Source organism: Chrysemys picta, chromosome 12, assembly GCF_011386835.1.
Source record: "Chrysemys picta bellii isolate R12L10 chromosome 12, ASM1138683v2, whole genome shotgun sequence".
Taxonomy (NCBI): Eukaryota; Metazoa; Chordata; order Testudines; family Emydidae; genus Chrysemys; species Chrysemys picta.
Genome location: NC_088802.1, coordinates 2,349,001 through 2,367,913, shown reverse-complemented (window position 1 = coordinate 2,367,913; position 18,913 = coordinate 2,349,001). Strand labels below are relative to the sequence as shown.

At 49.0% G+C, this 18,913-nt stretch overlaps 1 protein-coding gene across 3 annotated transcripts in view; it reads left to right on the top strand.

The window, feature by feature from the left end:
* The first annotated feature begins 276 nt into the window (after positions 1 to 276).
* LOC135974900 (zinc finger protein RFP-like) overlaps positions 277 to 18,913 on the top strand; it is a 35,000-nt gene continuing 16,363 nt past the window's right edge. The window contains exons 1-5 of one of the 3 annotated variants that reach the window (XM_065564090.1): positions 277 to 487; positions 3,053 to 3,477; positions 7,716 to 7,811; positions 15,026 to 15,256; positions 16,905 to 16,927. In XM_065564090.1, the coding sequence (XP_065420162.1) occupies positions 3,061 to 3,477; positions 7,716 to 7,811; positions 15,026 to 15,256; positions 16,905 to 16,927 (767 nt within the window). In that variant the 5' untranslated portion in view covers positions 277 to 487; positions 3,053 to 3,060. Of the gene's footprint in view, positions 488 to 2,853; positions 3,478 to 7,715; positions 7,812 to 15,025; positions 15,257 to 16,904; positions 16,928 to 18,913 lie in introns of those variants that run through there. The other 2 variants (XM_065564092.1, XM_065564091.1) reach the window with 2 other exon arrangements.

Here is an 18,913-nt window from a genome sequence, read left to right as displayed (position 1 = left end):
AACTGGAGATAATGATCCTGACCCTCCTTTGTGATGTGCTCTGCGATCTACAGCTGAAAAGTTATTATTCATTATTATTAGTCAGCAGACACTCTGCTATGACAGCTGGAGCCCTCCCCCCGCCACGGAGTGGACAAGAGGGTGCGAGTGACTGCGCCAGGCTGTCCCCTGTTGGGCACCTGGGATGTAATTTGACTAATAAAGCTGCGGCCTGGTTAAAACCCGTCCCATGAGTCCTTGGCGAACACGCCTATTGCTCCCCTGCCGTTGGGACCAGCCTGTGTCTGAATTCTTGGTGATAACGTCGTGTGACGTGGCAGGATTCCAGCCAGAGTGTTTCTGCTTTTCTCTGGCTTCTTGGCTCACTTGCTGTGAACACAACAGAAAGGGGAAATTGGCCCAGCTGGGGTGTGTGTGAATCCTTCAGCCCACTGCTTGCTGGAGGAGCTGGAAGAAGCAGGGGCGTTTCACTGCCGGCTGCCCCCCAGTAAGTAGCACTGATGTTTCTCACTTTTTTCTCTCTCCTGGCTTTTGCTCCGATTCCCTGCAAAGCCCCAGGGCTGGCGCGGGTGTTAAACACACAAAGGGCCCTTGCGATGATCTCGCCTGCGCAGCACAGGGCTAGAAACTCTCCCCCGGGATCCCAGCCTGCAGCCCGCACTTTAGAATGATCCTTTAGACAGGCTGGAGCTCAGTGAACACATTGTTTTATTTCTGGGAGCAGAGATGGAGCCCCCCCTCCTCCCCTGTTTCCTGCGGCTGGCGCTGCCACCTCCAAAGTAGGGACTTCCTCCCAGGCAGGAAACACCTTTTCCGCTCCGTGGGGCCACATGGGGGTGCAAGGTCACATGCCACTGCTCCCCCTCCCCCATTTCTGTGACCGCAGGGCTGCGCAGCCCGGCTGAAAAAAGAAGGTTCTGCTCAGCTCCCTGGACTCTGCAGCTGGACACTCGTCTGGGTCCTAGTGCTGGTTGAGCTCCCTTCTGTGTACCCGGAGCCATCCTTCATCTTCTACAACAGTGACTGCCCCGATGGGGCAGACAGGGCAGGGGGAAGAGGCAGTGGGGAAGGAAGAGGGTGGGATGGGGAGGAGATGGAGCAGTGGCGAAGAGGCATGGGATGGGGAAGAGAAGGGGATGGGGGAAGCAGAGGTGGGGGGGCAGGGGGAAAGAGTCTGTGGGGAAGGAAGGGGTGGGATGGGGAGGAGATGGAGCGGTGGGGAAGAGAAGGGGATGCGGGGGCAGGGGGAAGAGGCTGTGGGGAAGGAAGGGGGTGGGATGGGGAGGAGATGGAGCGGTGAGGAAGAGAAAGGGATGGGGATGCGGGCGCAGGGGGAAGAGGCTGTGGGGAAGGAAGGGGGTGGGATGGGGAGGAGATGGAGCGGTGGGGAAGAGAAGGGGATGGGGGATGCGGGGGCAGGGGGAAGAGGCTGTGGGGAAGGAAGGGGGTGGGATGGGGAGGAGATGGAGCGGTGAGGAAGAGAAGGGGATGGGGGATGCGGGGGCAGGGGGAAGAGGCTGTGGAGAAGGAAGGGGGTGAGATGGGGAGGAGATGGAGCGGTGAGGAAGAGAAGGGGATGGGGGATGCGGGGGCAGGGGGAAAGAGTCTGTGGGGAAGGAAGGGGTGGGATGGGGAGGAGATGGAGCGGTGGGGAAGGGGCATGGGATGGGGAAGAGAAGGGGATGGGGGATGCGGGGGCCCAGAATGCGGATCCCTGTGGCACAGCTGGGGCTCCCCTGCTAAGCAGGCCCATCAAACCCTCACCCTGACAAGCCCCACCCCCCCTGCATGTGTACCACCCCACTGAGGCCCCCTGACACCCTCCCCACTGAGCCCCAACCACCTACACCTGGACCCCCACCCAAATGAACCCCACCTCCCCTGAGCCCAGATACCCCCCCCCCGCTGAGCTCCCCCCTGCAGACTCCCATTGCCCCTGCAGCTGGCACCTCCCTGTGCATCCAGATCCCCCACGGAGCTGCCTGCACCCAGACTGCCCCCCCACAGAACCCTCTAACCCCCCCAAACACACTCCTTCCCTCTGCACTGGGATCCTGCTGCCAGGCTGAGCCTCCCTGCCCACATCTGGTGAGCCTGGCACAAAAGGGGCAGGGCCCAGGGTGTTTCTGGGGCTGGCCTGGCCCTTGTGCTGGGTGAGGTTCAGCCTCACGGCCAAGTCCCTGTCCCAGGGGGGCGGGGGAGGCTGCAGGGATCTCCCCCCTCAGTGGCGTGTGCTCCCTCCTGCCATGGTGGAGCTTCCACATTTATTTACTGTAAAAAAAAATTGCTGAAAGTTAAAATATGATGCCCAGAATTCCCTCAGGAATGTGGGGCGCTGTACAGCTGTGATGGTGGGACTGTGAAGGGGGTGCTGGACAGTCGGGGATCTGTGGGTGGGGAGCTGGGCAGGGGGTGTGGTGTGCAGGGTGCTGTGCAGTTGTGGTGGGAGGTCACTGGGAGGGGTCTATGGGCAAGGGGGTGCTGGGCATAGCGGGCCCGGGGGCATTGGGCGTAGGGATCTGCGGGGGAGGTCTCTGGGCAAGGGGGGCCCGGGCATAGGGATCCATGGGGGGAGGTCTCTGGGCGAGGGGGCGCCGGGCGTAGGGATCTGTGGGGGAGGTCTCTGGGCGAGGGGGCGCTGGGCGTAGGGATCTGTGGAGGAAGTCTATGGGTGAGGGGGCACTGGCATAAGGGCAGGGCACTGGGAAGGGGGGCAGTGTGGAAGGGACACGCTGGCAGCACAGGGCTGGGTGGGCCAATGTGTGTCTAGCAGTTGTGGTTTGTAAACAGTGCCCTTGTGCTGCGCCTCATTGTCCCCAACCAGCCCCTCGCTCTGTGGATCGTCCCCCATCACATGCCCTATTTCCCCAATGGGGGCCCACAAATATGTTTGGTGCCAGGCCCACAAAAAGTTAATCCAGTCGCGTTCCAGCCTCCCAAGAGTAACATGAGACAATGTTTACATAGGAAACGCCTCTTTGCTGTGCAAAGTTCAGAATCAGCCCATTTCTGAGAACAGGAAAATGAAACTAAATTCCTCTCTTCTCTGCAGAACCAGCCATGGCTGCTGCGAATCCAGCACAACTGCTCCTAGGTGAAGTGACTTGTTCGGTGTGTCTAGATTATTTTAAAGATCCAGTGTCTCTAGATTGTGGGCACCATTTCTGCCAGGCCTGCATCACTCAGTACTGGGAGGAACTGAGTACAAACTTCCCCTGTCCTGAGTGCAGAGAAACCTTCTCCCAGAGAAACTTCAAACCAAACAGACAGCTCAGGAATATTGTAGAAGCTTCCAGAAAACTTACACTAGAGCAAACAAAAGAACCAGAAGTTGGGACAGTGTGTGAAAAACACAATGAGGATTTAAAAGTCTTCTGCCAAGAGGATGAAACACCCATTTGTATGGTTTGCCACCTGTCCCGAGATCACAGAGAACACTCTGCGGTTCCCATAGAGGAGGCTGCCGAGGATTACAAGGTAAGAAATCACGGGACGGTGTAAAAACTGGAACGTCCAGGAATGGCATTTTAATAAAATAAATTATGGCAAAAACCAGCGGATATGGTTAGACCCCCTTACGAACAATACTTTAGCAAGAGAAGAGGCATAACACACTGTTAAAAAAAAAAAAAACAAGGAGTCCTTGTGGCACCTTAGAGACTAACATATTTATTTGAGCATAAGCTTTCGTGGGCTAAAACCCACTTCATCAGATGCATGCAGTGGAAAATACAATAGGAAGATATATATACACAGAGAACATGAAAAAATTGGTGTTGTCATACCAACTCTAACAGACTAATCAGTTAATGTGAGCTATTTTCAGTAGGAGAAAAAAAAACTTTTGTAGTGATAATCAGGATGGCCCATTTCCAACAGTTGACAAGAAGGTGTGAGCCACTTCAGAACCGACTGTTCAGGCTCCTCCTTGATTTTAAAGTGGTTCTGGGCTGGAATGGGTTAATGACAGTCGGCTGTTAATCAGTTCTCATGACTACAATAACACTCCCAGTGTTGTCTGACTGTTTCCACTGAGGTGTTTTAAATCAGTTTTATTTATTAAAATGCCATTCCAGCCATTGCCCTTTATTTTGGTCCCGTGAGCCACTTTGGAGCTGAGTCTGCGGGTGGTTTATGAATAAAGCTGTTTGTTGAACAGGCGGGTTGTCAGCGGTGTTCTGTAGTACAGCATTATTCTCAGTTGTATTGTGAGTATCATTTTTGTTCCCTCTGCTGCCTCGGAACTGAGTGTTCTGGGCGGATTTACTGATACAGCCGTTCATTCCCTGAAACCATCACTTGCAGGTGGGTTTGGAAGAGGTTTTCTGTATTATTGCATTATTCTCAGTGAGTTGTATTATGTGTATCGCTTTGGTTCCCGAGCGCTTTTGGGACCGTGTGTTCCAGGTCCTTTTTTGTGTTCAAATAAAAGGTTCTGCATTAGAAAGGGTTAATAACAGTGTGTAATTAGTCAGTTCTCATTAATAAAATATTGCTCTGAAGTGTCTATTCCAGTTTCCACTGGTTTTTCAACAATTGTATTTATTAAGATGTGTTTCTGGCATATTTTCATTCCCTGTGTCTCTTTGGAACTGAGTGTTCTGGGCAGTTTTATTTATAAAGCTAGTTGGAGCAAAGATTTTCTCTAATGTTGTTCTCAGTTAGTTGTATTACGTTGTACAAGGTCCGGACTCACCCCTGCGGTGCCTCCTGCTGGTCATCCAGAGAATTAGCTCACCAGCCTCTGGAGCGCCCTCTGCAGGCCGGTGATCCGCCTTGTCCTCTGCACTGGCCCCCGTGTCCCTCCCAGGACCCCGGTGCCCCTTGCTCGGGGTGCTGCCCCTTGGCAATACCCACACGCTAGGTCTCCCCTCCCAGGGGAACCCCCACCCACTAACCCCACCTCACCTCAGGATAAGGCCACTGCCAGTCGCCAGCTAGCCCCCACTCTCTGGGGCAGACTGCAGTATAGGCCACTTATCATCGGCAAGGTTGGGTTCGGACCTGCTGCCTTGGCCTAGCCCTGGGCTGCCCTCTGCAACCCCCAGCCCCCCTTGGCCTATTACCAGGCCGCAGCCTGGGGCTATCCAGGCTGGAGCTCCCCAGCTCCTCTGCCTTTCCCCAGCCCTGCTCCACCCAGGTACTCTGTGTCTAGCTCCCTGCAGCCAGGCCCTTCTCTCTCTGAAGGCAGAGAGAGACTCTACTGAGCTCCTGGCTCCCAGCCTCTTATACAGGCCAGCTGGGGCCTGATTAGGGTGTGGCCCAGCTGCAGCCACTTCCCCCAATCAGCCAGTTTTACCTTGCCCTGCCCCAGCCGTCTGCAGGGCTTTTCCAACCCCTCAGGGCAGGAGCGGGTGTTCACCCCGCTACATACGTGTACAGTCACATGCCGTGACAGTCACTTGCATGCCTTAGGCAGTCCAAAATGGCATCCTCCATGCGGTGTAAACATGATCTCGCATGCACTGTGTGCGAGGTCCTGCTGTGCGGAGGACACCATTTTGTTCTACATCGGGGCTGGACAGAATCGTTCTGTCCGACGATCCAGCCTGCCGTCCGCCAGTTAGACCAGGGGTAGGCAACCTATGGCACGCATGCCGAAGGCGGCACAAGAGCTGATTTTCAGTGGCACTCACACTGCCTGGGTCCTGGCCACCAGTCCGGGGAGCTCTGCATTTTAATTTAATTTTAAATGAAGTTTCTTAAACATTTTAAAAACCTTATTTACTTGACATACAACAATAGTTTAGTTATATGTTCTAGACTTATAGAAAGAGACCTTCTAAAAACATTAAAATGTATGACTGGCATGCAAAACCTTAAATGAGAGTGAATAAATGAAGACTCGGCACACCACTTCTGAAAGGTTGCCGACCCCTGAGTTAGACAATGCACAGGCAGTCGGGCACGCAATGCAGGCTTGCGTTTATAGATGGCACCCCACTGTATGGGAATCATGTTGGTCTCTTGTGCCACCTCAGAAAAAATAAAGCTATTTTTTGCCTTTAACTGGCACTTGAAGGTGGGTTCAGAAAAGGTTTTCTGTGGGATAGCCTTCAGGGCCATCCCTAGGCATACGCAGCAAACATGGCTGCGTAGGGCACCGGAAAATTTGGAGCACCATTTCCCCTCACTGGTCGCAGCTGGACTCCTCTCTTCTCCAGCCCCTCCCCTGCACTGGGCCGGCCAGCTTCTCCCCAACTCCAATCCTGCCCCCTCCCTCACTCGCTCCTCAGCCAGCCGGCTCTCCCGGCCCAGCCCCGGGGAGCCCAGAGCAGCGCAGCTGGTCACAGGCAGTACGGCGGCCCGGCTGTAACGATGCGGTTCTGGTGGGACCCAACTGAGAGTGCCAATTCAGGACAAATCACTTAAGACAAGGCAGTTACAGCCCAAGACTGGGTTTTTTCCACCTCTAAGGCAAACCCAACCAGCCAGACTAAGAGGACTTTGGTCTCACCCCACTGGCTAACCGCAAGTCTCACAAGCAATTCCCTCAGACACTCCAGTTTCCCAGTATCACCACCAGTGCCACTCGTCATGGGGACAAATGGTTATGAAAACCAATACCCCGGTAAAAGTAAAAAGGTTCTCCTGATTCCAAAGGATCAAGCCCCAGACCCAGGTCAATATACAAATCAGATCTTACCCACAAATCACGCTGTTGCCAATCCTTTAGAATCTAAAATCTAAAGGTTTATTCATAAAAGGAAAAAGATAGAGATGAGAGCTAGAATTGGTTAAATGGAATCAATGACATCCAGTAATGGCCAAGTTCTTGGTTTAGGCTTGCAGCAGCGATGGAATAAACTGCAGGTTCAAATCAAGTTTCTGGAACATCCCCAGCTGGGATGGGTCCTCAGTCCTTTGTTCAGAGCTTCTGTTTGTAGCAAAGTCCCTCCAGAGGTATGAAGCAGGATTGAAGACAAGATGGAGATGAGGCATCAGCCTTATATAGTCTTTTCCAGGTGTAAGAACACCTTTGTTCTTACTGTGGAAAATTACAGCAAAATGGAGTCTGGAGTCACATGGGCCAGTCCCTGCATACTTTGCTGAGTTACAAGGCATATTTGCCTTCTCTCCATGGGTCAATTGTATAGCTGATGGTCCTTAATGGGCCATCAAGCAGGCTAGGCAGAGCTAACACCAACTTGACTGGGATGTTTCCCAGAGGCATAGCATAAGTTTGAAATACGGACAGTATAGAGCCAATATTCACCACTTCAACTACAAAATTGATACACACATATAGACAGCATAATCATAACCAGCAAACCATAACCTTGTCTTAGACACCTCATTTGAGCCCGTTTATACAAGATTTGGTGCCACTACAGGACTTTGGTTGCAACCATGTTCTATATGGTTCCAGATTATATCAATAATGTCACACCTGGGAAGTAGGAAACACTGGTTCAAGTCCCTCCTCCACCCGGTGAGGAGAAGAAATTCAAACAGGGATCTGCCATCTCTCAGGGGCTATTGTGATGTGGGGCTCCCTCCCTCTCCCCTGGAGAAGCTATTCCACTAGGGATAAACAGTCATTTGGGCCAAAGAGAGAGCAAGAGAGAGACCACAAGCATGAGAATGACTGTATAGTCATGTGGGGTTAGAGCACTCACCCATTTTATTATGTATTTGATATTCTTGCAAATATAAATAAATGGGGGGAAATCCTCCAAAAACAACCAAAACTAAACCAGTTTTTCTTTTCTTAGGACCAAATTCGGAGCCGTTTGGAGAGTTTGAAGAAAGAGAGAGAAGTGATTCTGTCATTTAAATTGAGCTGGGGAAATACAAGCCATGAACTGCTGGTAGGTGACATTATTATTCAGAAGCAAATGTGCACAGGGACATTATCAACACACGGCTTAGTCTGAGTATCATCAGAGGAATAGCGAGTAAAACATTCCCATCCGTGAAAGATGATCACTTCTTTATGCTCATTGTAAAGAAAAACTGTTCTGCTTTAATTGAGAGTAAGCAGGAAAATGCTGCATTAAAGAAAGAGTTTTAATCATCCAAATATTTTCACTGATAATTCGAGTGTAATTTGTTTATTTAACAGTAGTTTCTCCTTTAGTCTTTCAACTAAACTTTTGAAATTTTTCAACAAAAAAAAGCTTCCTGCGGATAAAAGGGGTTTAGTAGACAACAACTGTTTTCATGGGGAAAAGTCACTTGCAACAAATTTTTCAATTTTTTGAAAATTTCAAATTGAAACAAACATTTTTGTGTCATTTCAAACTGAAATTCTCATTTTGCTTTTAAAAAGCTGAAATTTTTTAAAACTTTCATGTTTCTTTTTTATCTCTTTCTCTTTTTAGTCCTTTTTTCTACTGAGTGCATTAAAGTGAATAATTTCCCATTTTTTCCCCCTTAGTTTTTCCTTTTTGCCACTTTTTCACAAATGGGAGATCTTTTGAATAGGTACAGAGAGGAAGTACTAAAAAGAAAAATGGAGGGAAATTAACATTATTTTGTTCCAATTTGGGAAAAGGGAGAAAGAAAAATGTGACATTTTTCAAAAGTTGTTTCAATATATTTTTCAAACAAATCAAAAGAAGTTCCATTTTAAAAACGAAGAAATGGAAACAACTTTGAAATTTCAATTATTTTTACAAATTCCCCCAAACCCCAGTTTTTTGGCCAGCTGCACTTTCAGCAGAGATAACCACAGCTGGACAATCAGTGTGGCTGCTCTAGGAATCTGCTGCCCCAGAGGAGGAGACTCACTGAGGGTATGTCTACACTATGAAATGAGGTCAATTTTATAGAAGTCGATTTTTTAGAAATCGATTTCATACAGTCAATTGTGTGTGTTCCCACTAAGTGCATTAATTCGACGGTGTGCATCGACAGTACCGAGGCTAGTGTCGACTTTCGGAGCGTTGCATGGTGGGTAGCTAGCCCACAGTTCCCGCGGTCTCCGCCGCCCATTGAAATTCTGGGTTGAGCTCCCAATGCCTGATGGGGCAAAAACATTGTCGTGGGTAGTTTTGGGTACATGTCGTCAGGCCCCCCTCTCTCCCTCTCTCCCTCCCTCCATGAAATCAATGGCAAACAATCGTTTCTTGCCTTTTTTCCTGGGTTACCCATGCAGACGACATACCACAGCAAGCATGGAGCCCGCTCAGCTCACCGTCACCGTACGTCTCCTGGGTGCTGCTGGCAGACGCGGTACTGCATTGCTACACAGCAGCAGCTCCTTGCCTTCGCGGCAGCGGACGGTGCAGTATGACTTCTAGCCATCATCGTCATCTCCTGGGTGACATGGGTGCTCCTGTCAGACCTCGGTGAGGTGGGTCAGGGGCACCTGGACATAAATGGGAATGACTCCAGGTCATTCTCTTCTTTAAGTTTCATCTCATGGAGATTCAGTCCTGCCTGGAATATCATGCGAGCTGGAGGCTTCTGCCTCAGGCTGCTCTCCCAGCCAGCAGCACCGTGTGGTCAGACCTACCCCAGCCTACCCCTTCCTCCCATGGCTCATGAAGCCTGGACAGTAGTAAGGAGCAGTTCAACTATAGGCTGAGCAAGTGCAGAATGGCGGTAGAATGTGCCTTTGGATGTTTAAAAGCTCGCTGGCGCTGTTTGCTGACTAGGCTGTTTGCGATTAGAAGAGCACAGCAGGGCGCGCTGCGCATCACAGAGGCTTTGAAAACCAGTTTCATGACTGGCCAGGCTTCAGTGTGACCGTTGTGTGTGTTTCCCCTTGATGCAAACCCACCCCCTTTGTTGATTTTAATTCCCTGTAAGCCAACCCTGTAAGCCATGTCGTCGATCGCCCCTCCCTCCATGAGAGCAACGGCAGACAATCATTGCGCGCCTTTTTTCCGCGCAGACGCCTTTCCACGGCAAGCGTGCAGCCCCCTCAGCTCAGCCGCCGCTGTTGTGTCCTGGGTGCTGCTGGCAGCAGACGGTGCAGTAGGACCATCGTCATCAAATGACTGCTTCCGCTACTACTCTGCTCTCCTGCAGACGCCATACCATGGCAAGCATGGAGCCCGCTCAGATCACCATGGCAGTTATGAGTACTGTAAACACCACGCACATTATCCTGCAGTGTATGCAGCACCAGAAACTTCAAAAGCAGGCGAGGAGGTGACAGCAGTGTGATGATGAGAGTGTTGAGGACATGAACACAGACATCTCTCAAAGCACCAGCCCTGGCAATTTGGAGATCATGGTGTTACTGGGGCAGGTTCATGCCATGGAACGCTGATTCTGGGCCCAGGAAACAAGCACAGACTGGTGGGACCGCATAGTGTTGCAGGTCTGGGATTATTCCCAGTGGCTTGCAAACTTTCGCATGCGTAAGGGCACTTTCATGGAACTTTGTGACTTGTTTTCCCCTGCCCTGAAACGCCAGAATACCAAGATGAGAGCAGCCCTCACAGTTGAGAAGCAAGTGGCGATAGCCCTCTGGAAGCTTGCAACGCCAGACAGCTACCAGTCAGTAGGGAATCAATTTGGAGTGGGCAAATCTACTGTGGGGGCTGCTGTGATCCAAGTAACCAAAGCGATCACTGAGCTGCTGCTACCAAAGGTAGTGACTCTGGGAAATGTGCAGGTCATAGTGGATGGCTTAGCTGAAATGGGATTCCCTAACTGTGGTGGGGCGATAGACAGAATGCATATCCCTATCTTGGGACTGGAGCATCAAGGCAGCCAGTACATAAACCGCAAGGGGTACTTTTCAATGGTTCTGCAAGCACTGGTGGATCACAAGGGACGTTTCACCAACATCAACATGGGATGGCCAGGAAAGGTACATGACGCTCGCATCTTTAGGAACTCTGGTCTGTGTGAACGGCTGCAGTAAGGGACTTACTTTCCAGACCAGAAAATAACCGTTGGGGATGTTGAAATGCCTATAGGTTTCAGAGTAGCAGTCGTGTTAGTCTGTATCCGCAAAAAGAACAGGAGTACTTGTGGCACCTTAGAGACTAACACATTTATCAGAGCATAAGCTTTTGTGGACTACAGCCCACTTCTGTAGTCCACGAAAGCTTATGCTCTAATAAATTTGTTAGTATCTAAGGTGCCACAAGTACTCCTGTTCTTGTTGTGGAAATGCCTATAGTTATCCTTGGGGACCCAGCCTACCCCTTAATGCCATGGCTCATGAAGCCATACACGGGCACCCTGGACAGTAGTCAGGAGCTGTTCAACTATAGGCTGAGCAAGTGCAGAATGGTGGTAGAATGTGCATTTGAACGTTTAAAATTGCACTGGCACAGTTTACTGACTCGGTTAAACCTCAGCGAAACCAATATTCCCATCATTATTACTGCTTGCTGTGTGCTCCACAATATCTGTGAGAGTAAGGGGGAGACGTTTATGGTGGGGTGGGAGGTTGAGGCAAATTGCCTGGTCGCTGATTACGCGCAGCCAGACACCAGGGCGGTTAGAAGAGCACAACAGGGCGCGCTGTGCATCAGAGAAGCTTTAAAAACCAGTTTCATGACTGGCCAGGCTACGGTGTGAAAGTTCTGTTTGTTTCTCCTTGATGAAAACCCGCCCCCTTGGTTCACTCTACTTCCCTGTAAGCCGACCACCCTCCCCTCCCCACTTTGATCACTGCTTACAGAGGCAATAAAGTCATTGTTGTTTCAAATTCATGCATTCTTTATTAACTCGTCACACAAATAGGGGGATAACTGCCAAGGTAGCCCGGGAGGGGTGGTGGAGGAGGGAAGCATTGGGTGGGGTGGTGGTGGAGGAGGGGAGGAGGGAAGGACAAGGCCACATTGCACTTCAAAACTTATTGAATGCCAGCTTTCTGTTGCTTGGGCAGTCCTCTGGGATGAAGTGGTTGGGTGTGCGGAGGCCCCCCACCCCCAGCGTTCTTGGGCGTCTGGGTGAGGAGGCTATGGAACTTGGGGAGGAGAGTGGTTGGTTACACAGGGGCTGCAACGGAGGTCTGTGCTCCTGCTGAATTTCCTGCAACTCAACCATACACTAGAGCATATCAGTTTGATCCTCCAGTACCCTCAGCATTGCTTCCTGCCTCCTCTCATCACGCTGCTGCCACCTATCATCTTGATCCCACCACCTCTCCTCTTGCTCCCGCAACATGTCCTCTCACGTGTCCCTCCTGTCCTCACGTTCATTTTGTGCTTTCCTGCACTCTGACATTGTCTGCCTCCATGCATTCTGCTGGGCTCTTTCAGTGTGGGAGGACTGCATGAGCTCAGAGAACGTTTCATCGCGAGTGCATTTTTTTTGCCTTCTAATGTTCGCTAGCCTCTGGGATGGAGACAATACAGTGAGTGTTGAAACATTTGCAGCTGCGGGAGGAAAAAAAGGGAGAGTAGTATTTAAAAAGACACATTTTAGAGAACAATGGGTAGACTCTTCCACGGTGAACCAAGTGGTTAACATTACATAGTACGTGTGCTTTCTTTACAAGGTCACATTTTGCTTCTTATTTATATTGAGGGCCTGCTGCTTAGGTGTGAGAGATCACACATGCAGGGCCTGGAGGCAACAGAATTCAGCTTGCAGGCAGACATGGTAAGCCACAGTCTTTTGGCTTCTTTAACCTTCATAACATGTGGGAATGGTTTCAAACAGCAGCACCCTCATTTCCCATACCAAGCACCAGTTGGGTTGGCCATTTAAAATGGGTTGGCCATTTAAAAGGAGGGGCTGTGGTTTTTGGGCTAACGTGCAGCACAAACCCAACTAAACTCCCCACACACCCAATTCTCTGGGATGATCGCTTCACCCCTCCCCCCACCGCGTGGCTAACATTGGGGATGATTTCTGTTCAGCCACAGGCAAACAGCCCAGCAGGAATGGCCACCTCTGAATGTCCCCTTAATAAAATTCCCCTATTTCAACTAGGTGACCATGAATGATATCACTCTCCTGAGGATAACACAGACAGATAAAGAACGGATGCTTTTTGAATGCCAGCAAACACCGGGACCATATGCTGCCGTACTTCGTTATACAATGATTCCAGACTATGTGCTACTGGCCTGGCGTGGTAAAGTGTCTTACCATGGTGGACGGAATAAGGCTGCCCTCCCCAGAAACCTTTTGCAAAGGCTTTGGGAGTACATCCAGGAGAGCTTCACTGAGATGTCCCTGGAGGATTTCCGCTCCATCCCCATACACGTTAACAGACTTTTCCAGTAGCTGCACTGGCCACAAATTCATCCCAAGTCTTCAGGATAAATTAATCATTAAACACGCTTGCTTTTAAACCATGTATTATATTTACAAAGGTACACTCACCAGAGGTCCCTTCTCCACCTTCAAGGTCCGGGAGCCCGCCTTGGGAGGGTTGGGAGAGTATTGGCTCCAGGGTGATAAACAGTTCCTGGCTGTCGGGGAAAACAGTTTCTCTGCTTGCTTGCTGTGCGCTATCTTCAACCTCTTCCTCCTCATCATCTTTCTCATCCCCAACCCTGTTGCATGAGAATCCATTGACGGAGTCCACACACAGGGGTGGGGTAGTTGTAGGGGCACCCCCTTGAATGGCATGCAGCTCATCATAGAAGTGGCATGTCTGGGGCTCTGATCCGGAGCGGCCGTTTGCCTCTCTAGTTTTTTGGTAGGCTTGCCTGAGTTCCTTAAGTTTCACACGGCACTGCTGCGGGTCCCTGTTATAGCCTCGGTCCTTCATGTCCTTGGAGATTTTTTCAAATATTTGGGCATTTTGTCTTTTGGAACGGAGTTCTGATAGCACGGATTCTTCTCCCCATACAGTGATCAGATCCAGTACCTCCCGTTTGGTCCATGCTGGAGCTCTTTTGCGATTCTGGGACTCCATCATGGTCACCTCTGCTGATGAGATCTGCACGGTCACCTCTGAGCTTGCCACGTTGGCCAAACAGGAAATGAAATTCAAAAGTTCATGGGCCTTTTCCTGTCTACCTGGCCAGTGCATTGGAGTTGAGAGTGCTGTCCAGAGCGGTCACAATGGAGCACTCTAGGATAGCTCCCGGAGGCCAATACCATCAAATTGCATCCACACTACCCCAAATTCAACTCAACAAGGTCGATTTCAGCGCTAATCTCCTCGTCGGGGTGGATTACAGAAATCGATTTTAAGAGCCCTTTAAATCGACAAAAATGGCTTCATTGTGTGGACAGGTGCAGGGTTATATCAATCTAACACTGCTAAATTCAATCTAAACTCTAAAGTGTAGACCAGGGCTTGGTGCCTAAAACAAAGCACAAGGATGTCATTGGAAAGACTCCTGTTCAGTTCAGTGAGCTTTGGAACAGGACCTGAATGGTATCGCTGCTAGACATTGCCATGGAGAAGATCCGAGTTCCAAATCTGGTCTGATTTCCTTGCTCCTAGGGTATCAGGGGCCAGAGAGTGCTCCAGAAACACCATGAATTGGTGGACTTCTGTCCAATTCACATGCACTCATCCCTAAGGAACCTGCAAACTCAGATTTGCGTGTGCAAAAAGGGGTCTTCCCAGCAGCCCAATTTGTGCTCAAGGTCCCTGTGTGGCTTAAAATCCAAGATTTATGGTGTGCCAAATGTTATGCATCCAAAACTGTTTTCAGAACTCATGAGAGCAAATGATGGAGCTCAATTTTTTTACTTTTTTTTTTTTAATGCCCTTTATTTCTCTATGTATTTTGTGGATAGCATGTGTTCCCCAGTTCAAGTCTAGTGCTTCTTAGTTTGGGTTCTACTGTTTCCTCTACTAAAATAATCCTTGCCAGTCCAGTTCTGAATCTCACACCTGCTGTGCTTCCTCTTATTAGAAGGATCTGGTTTTCTAGAAGCCACTGATCACAGATTATCTAAATCCTATAAAACAAATTTATATTCTAAACACCAGTTAGGACTCTTGAAAACCTATTGGACAATCTTCTGTCTAGTGAGCATAGAGTATGTTCTCCATAAAATGTCAGAAGTTAAATTCTGTGGGGTTGCAATGACATGCTGCCACGTTCATAAAATGTCCCATGGCTTTATAAAATGTCCCATGACTCACTCCGTAGTCTTGTCCTTGACCTGTGCTTTTCCTGTTCGTATCTCGTCATTTCAGAAACAGCTAGAAACTGAGAAGAAGAAGATTGTGTCTGAATTTCAGCAACTGCGCCAGTTTTTGGAGGAACAAGAGCAACTCCAGCTAACCCAGTTGGAAGTGCTCAATAAGGAAATTGAAAAGGGGAGGGCTGAGTATCTTGCCAAATTATCTGAGGAAATATCTTCTTTCAATTCCTTGATCAGTGAGATGGAGCAGAAGTGCCAGCAGCCAGCAAGGGAATTCCTGCAGGTGAGATGGTGTTAGAAACACCCCAGAACCTTTCTCAGGGTGAGAAAGTCTCCTAACTCTTCACTTTTGGAGTGTAGGAATGAATGGTCAGAACATACAGTATTGTTAAAATATACATTATTGTTTCTTAAGGGCTTGATAAAATGCCCAGTAAAGACAATGGAAATATACTTCTTGAGTACAATGAGCATTGGATCGAGCCCTAAATGAAAAGAAATTCTTCTTTTGAATTCTAGTGGGAGAAAACTCCTCCAAAAATCACAGACTCCAATCTCTGTTCTCCCTGTCTCATACTGCAAGAGCAAAGGGACATTCAATAAAATTAGAAGGTGACAAATTCAAAACTGATGCAATGAACGCTTTTTCACACAACACGTAATTAGACTGTGGAACTGATTGCCACTGGATGTTGCTGAGACCAAGCATTTAGCAAATCTCAAAAAGTGACCAGATATTTATATGAATGGCAGGAATATGCAGAGTGATATTAAACCTCATGCTCCATTGCTTCAGCCAGTCACTAACTGTTAGAGAGCAGGATGAGAATGTAGGAGGCAGATTATCTCACACCTTCCTCTGAAGCATCTGGCCCTGTCCACCTTTGGAGACAGAATACTGACCAGATGGACTCAAGTCTGAGCCAGTCTGGCATTTCCTGTGTTCCAAACGCTACCTCCAAAAGATTAAAGATGGAACCAGTCTTTAATTATGGAAATAGCTAAGATTGAAGCTACGATTCCATTTAAAGCCTGATTTTGCCAGTTTTCCTACATATCACAAAAAGGGAAAATAGTGGCCTTAAAATTAATACATGATGGTCTGAGGCTGTGGTGATTTTCTCTGCCAGAACTGACGTTAGATAGGGAAACTGTTCGTTACTGACGGTAGCCTGAAACTGTAAGTAGTCGTTAGAATTTCAAAAGTCTTCTAATGATTTTATTTTCAAAAAATGCCTCTAATTAGCAAAAAAAAAAAGGAAAAAAAGGTGAGAAATAAAACGTAGCATCCTGGACTTCTCTAGCTGATATTTAGGGTCAAATTCTGTGTTGCAGCCAGTATCTACTGTGGGCAGCATTCTTCACTCCTCAGGTTTCCTGCATTGAACCTGGCGTGTAGGACAGTGATTGGCCCTGTGTTACTCTGTACCCCACACCCATTGTTCTCACCCAGCCCCACCTTCCTGTGGGTGTCAAGAACCCCACAGGACGGGCCTTCAGAATGTTTGTGGGCGAGTGGGGAGAGAGTTTAGAGCATGTGGGCAGCACAGCCTGGGGGCATCCCCCCTCTGGACCCACTGGAGTCTGCAGGAGGGGATCTTCCCCACACCTGTGAGTGTTCGGAAGATCCTTGTTCAGCACATCACAAGACTGAGCTCTCTGATTCCATGTGCCAGCTGGTTATCCACATGTCATTACACAAAGAGCCTGTGTGCCTCCATAAACAAACTTCCTGGGCCCAGATCCTGCAGTCAGAGCACTTCTCCAAAGGCGCAAAGGCAGCACATGTAATGTTTTTGGTTGTGTTAATAAATAACAAATAATTTCTATTTGAACCTCAAACTGTGAAGACAAAGCAAGTCCCCTCCAGAGCAGGAGGGATCCTTAGTGTGAGAGATGGGACTGAATTTCCTTTTATCTTTCTCCTCTAGGACATCAAAGGCACCTTGAGCAGGTAGGTGGCTCCTTCTCACTCTCCCTTTCACTTCCCAGTGCAGGGAAGGGATTTTAAACATGAGACCTGGCTCCCCATGGTCCAGCAGTGCAGAGTGTGGGGCTGGTTCCCAATCTCCCTCTGTTAAATCTAATCTTGGGGCTGTTGTCATTTTGACTAGACTCCAGAATAGAGCAGCCTGAGAAAACAGTAATTTACCTACAGGCAGGGTATTGATTTGTAGTGTAGCTGGTGGAAATGAGCCCTCAGGAGATTGGGGATGGAGAAGGAGTTTTCATTTCTAGGTCATAGACACCAAACTCCACCTAGGTGGGTAGGGATGGAAAGTCAGGGCCAGCTGATGACTATTCAATGAGCTGTTTATTAATTGTTTCTTATTATGCAGTGAGCTCTATCCGTGTGCTGGGCGTGGCAAGAGATATGATGGAAGAGACATTCCCAGCTCTAAGGAGTTTATAATGGGCTATTATCAGTAGTACTATGGCAGTGCCTAGAGGCCCAAGGCAAAATCAGGTCCCAACATGCTGGGTGCTGCACAGTCGTGCCTGACTAACCTAATTGCTTTCTATGAGAAGATAACTGGGTCTGTGGATGAGGGGAAAGCAGTGGATGTGTTATTCCTTGACTTTAGCAAAGCTTTTGATACGGTCTCCCACAGTATTCTTGCCGCCAACTTAAAGAAGTATGGGCTGGATGAATGGACTATAAGGTGGATAGAAAGCCTAAACTAATGTCCATCTAGCTCAGTATCTCATCTCTGACAGTGGCCAGTGCCAGATCATAGAATCCTAGAATATCAGGGTTGGAAGGGACCTCAGAAGGTCATCTAGTCCAACCCCCTGCTCAAAGCAGGACCTAATCCCAACTAAATCATCCCAGCCAGGGCTTTGTCAAGCCTGACCTTAAAAACCTCTAAGGAAGGAGATTCCACCACCTCCCTAGGAAACCCATTCCAGTGCTTCACCACCCTCCTAGTGAAAAAGTTTTTCCTAATATCCAACCTAAACCTCCCACACTGCAACTTGAGACCAATACTCCTTGTTCTGTCATCTGGTACCACTGAGAACAGTCTAGATCCATCCTCTTTGGAACCCCCTTTCAGGTAGTTGAAAGCAGCTATCAAATCCCCCCTCATTCTTCTCTTCTGCAGACTAAACAATCCCAGTTCCCTCAGCCTCTCCTCATAAATCATGTGCTCCAGCCCCCTAATTATTTTTGTTGCCCTCCGCTGGACTCTTTCCAATTTTTCCACGTCCTTCTTGTAGTATGGGGCCCAAAACTGGACACAGTACTCCAGATAAGGCCTCACCAATGTCGAATAAAGGGGAATGATCATGTTCCTCGATCTGCTGGCAATGCCCCTACTTATACAGCCCAAAATGCCGTTAACCTTCTTGGCAACAAGAGCACACTGTTGACTCATATCCAGCTTCTGGTCCACTGTGACCCCTAGGTCCTTTTCTGCAGAACTGCTACCTAGCCATTCGGTCCCTAGTCTGTAGCAGTGCATGGGATTCTTCCGTCCTAAGTGCAGGACTCTGCACTTGTCCTTGTTGAACCTCATCAGGTTTTTTTTGGCCCAATCCTCTAATTTGTCTAGGTCCCGCTGTATCTGATCCCTACCCTCCAGTGTATCTACCACGCCTCCTAGTTTAGTGTCATCTGCAAACTTGCTGAGAGTGCAGTCCACACCATCCTCCAGATCATTAATAAAGATATTAAACAAAACCGGCCCCAGGACCGACCCTTGGGGCACTCCTCTTGAAACCGGCTGCCAACTAGACATGGAGCCATTGATCACTGCCCGTTGAGCCCGACGATCTAGCCAGCTTTCTATCCACCTTACAGTCCATTCATCCAGCCCATACTTCTTTAACTTGGCAACAAGAATACTGTGGGAGACCGTATCAAAAGCTTTGTTAAAGTCAAGGAATAACACATCCACTGCTTTCCCCTCATCCACAGAGCCAGTTATCTCCTCATAGA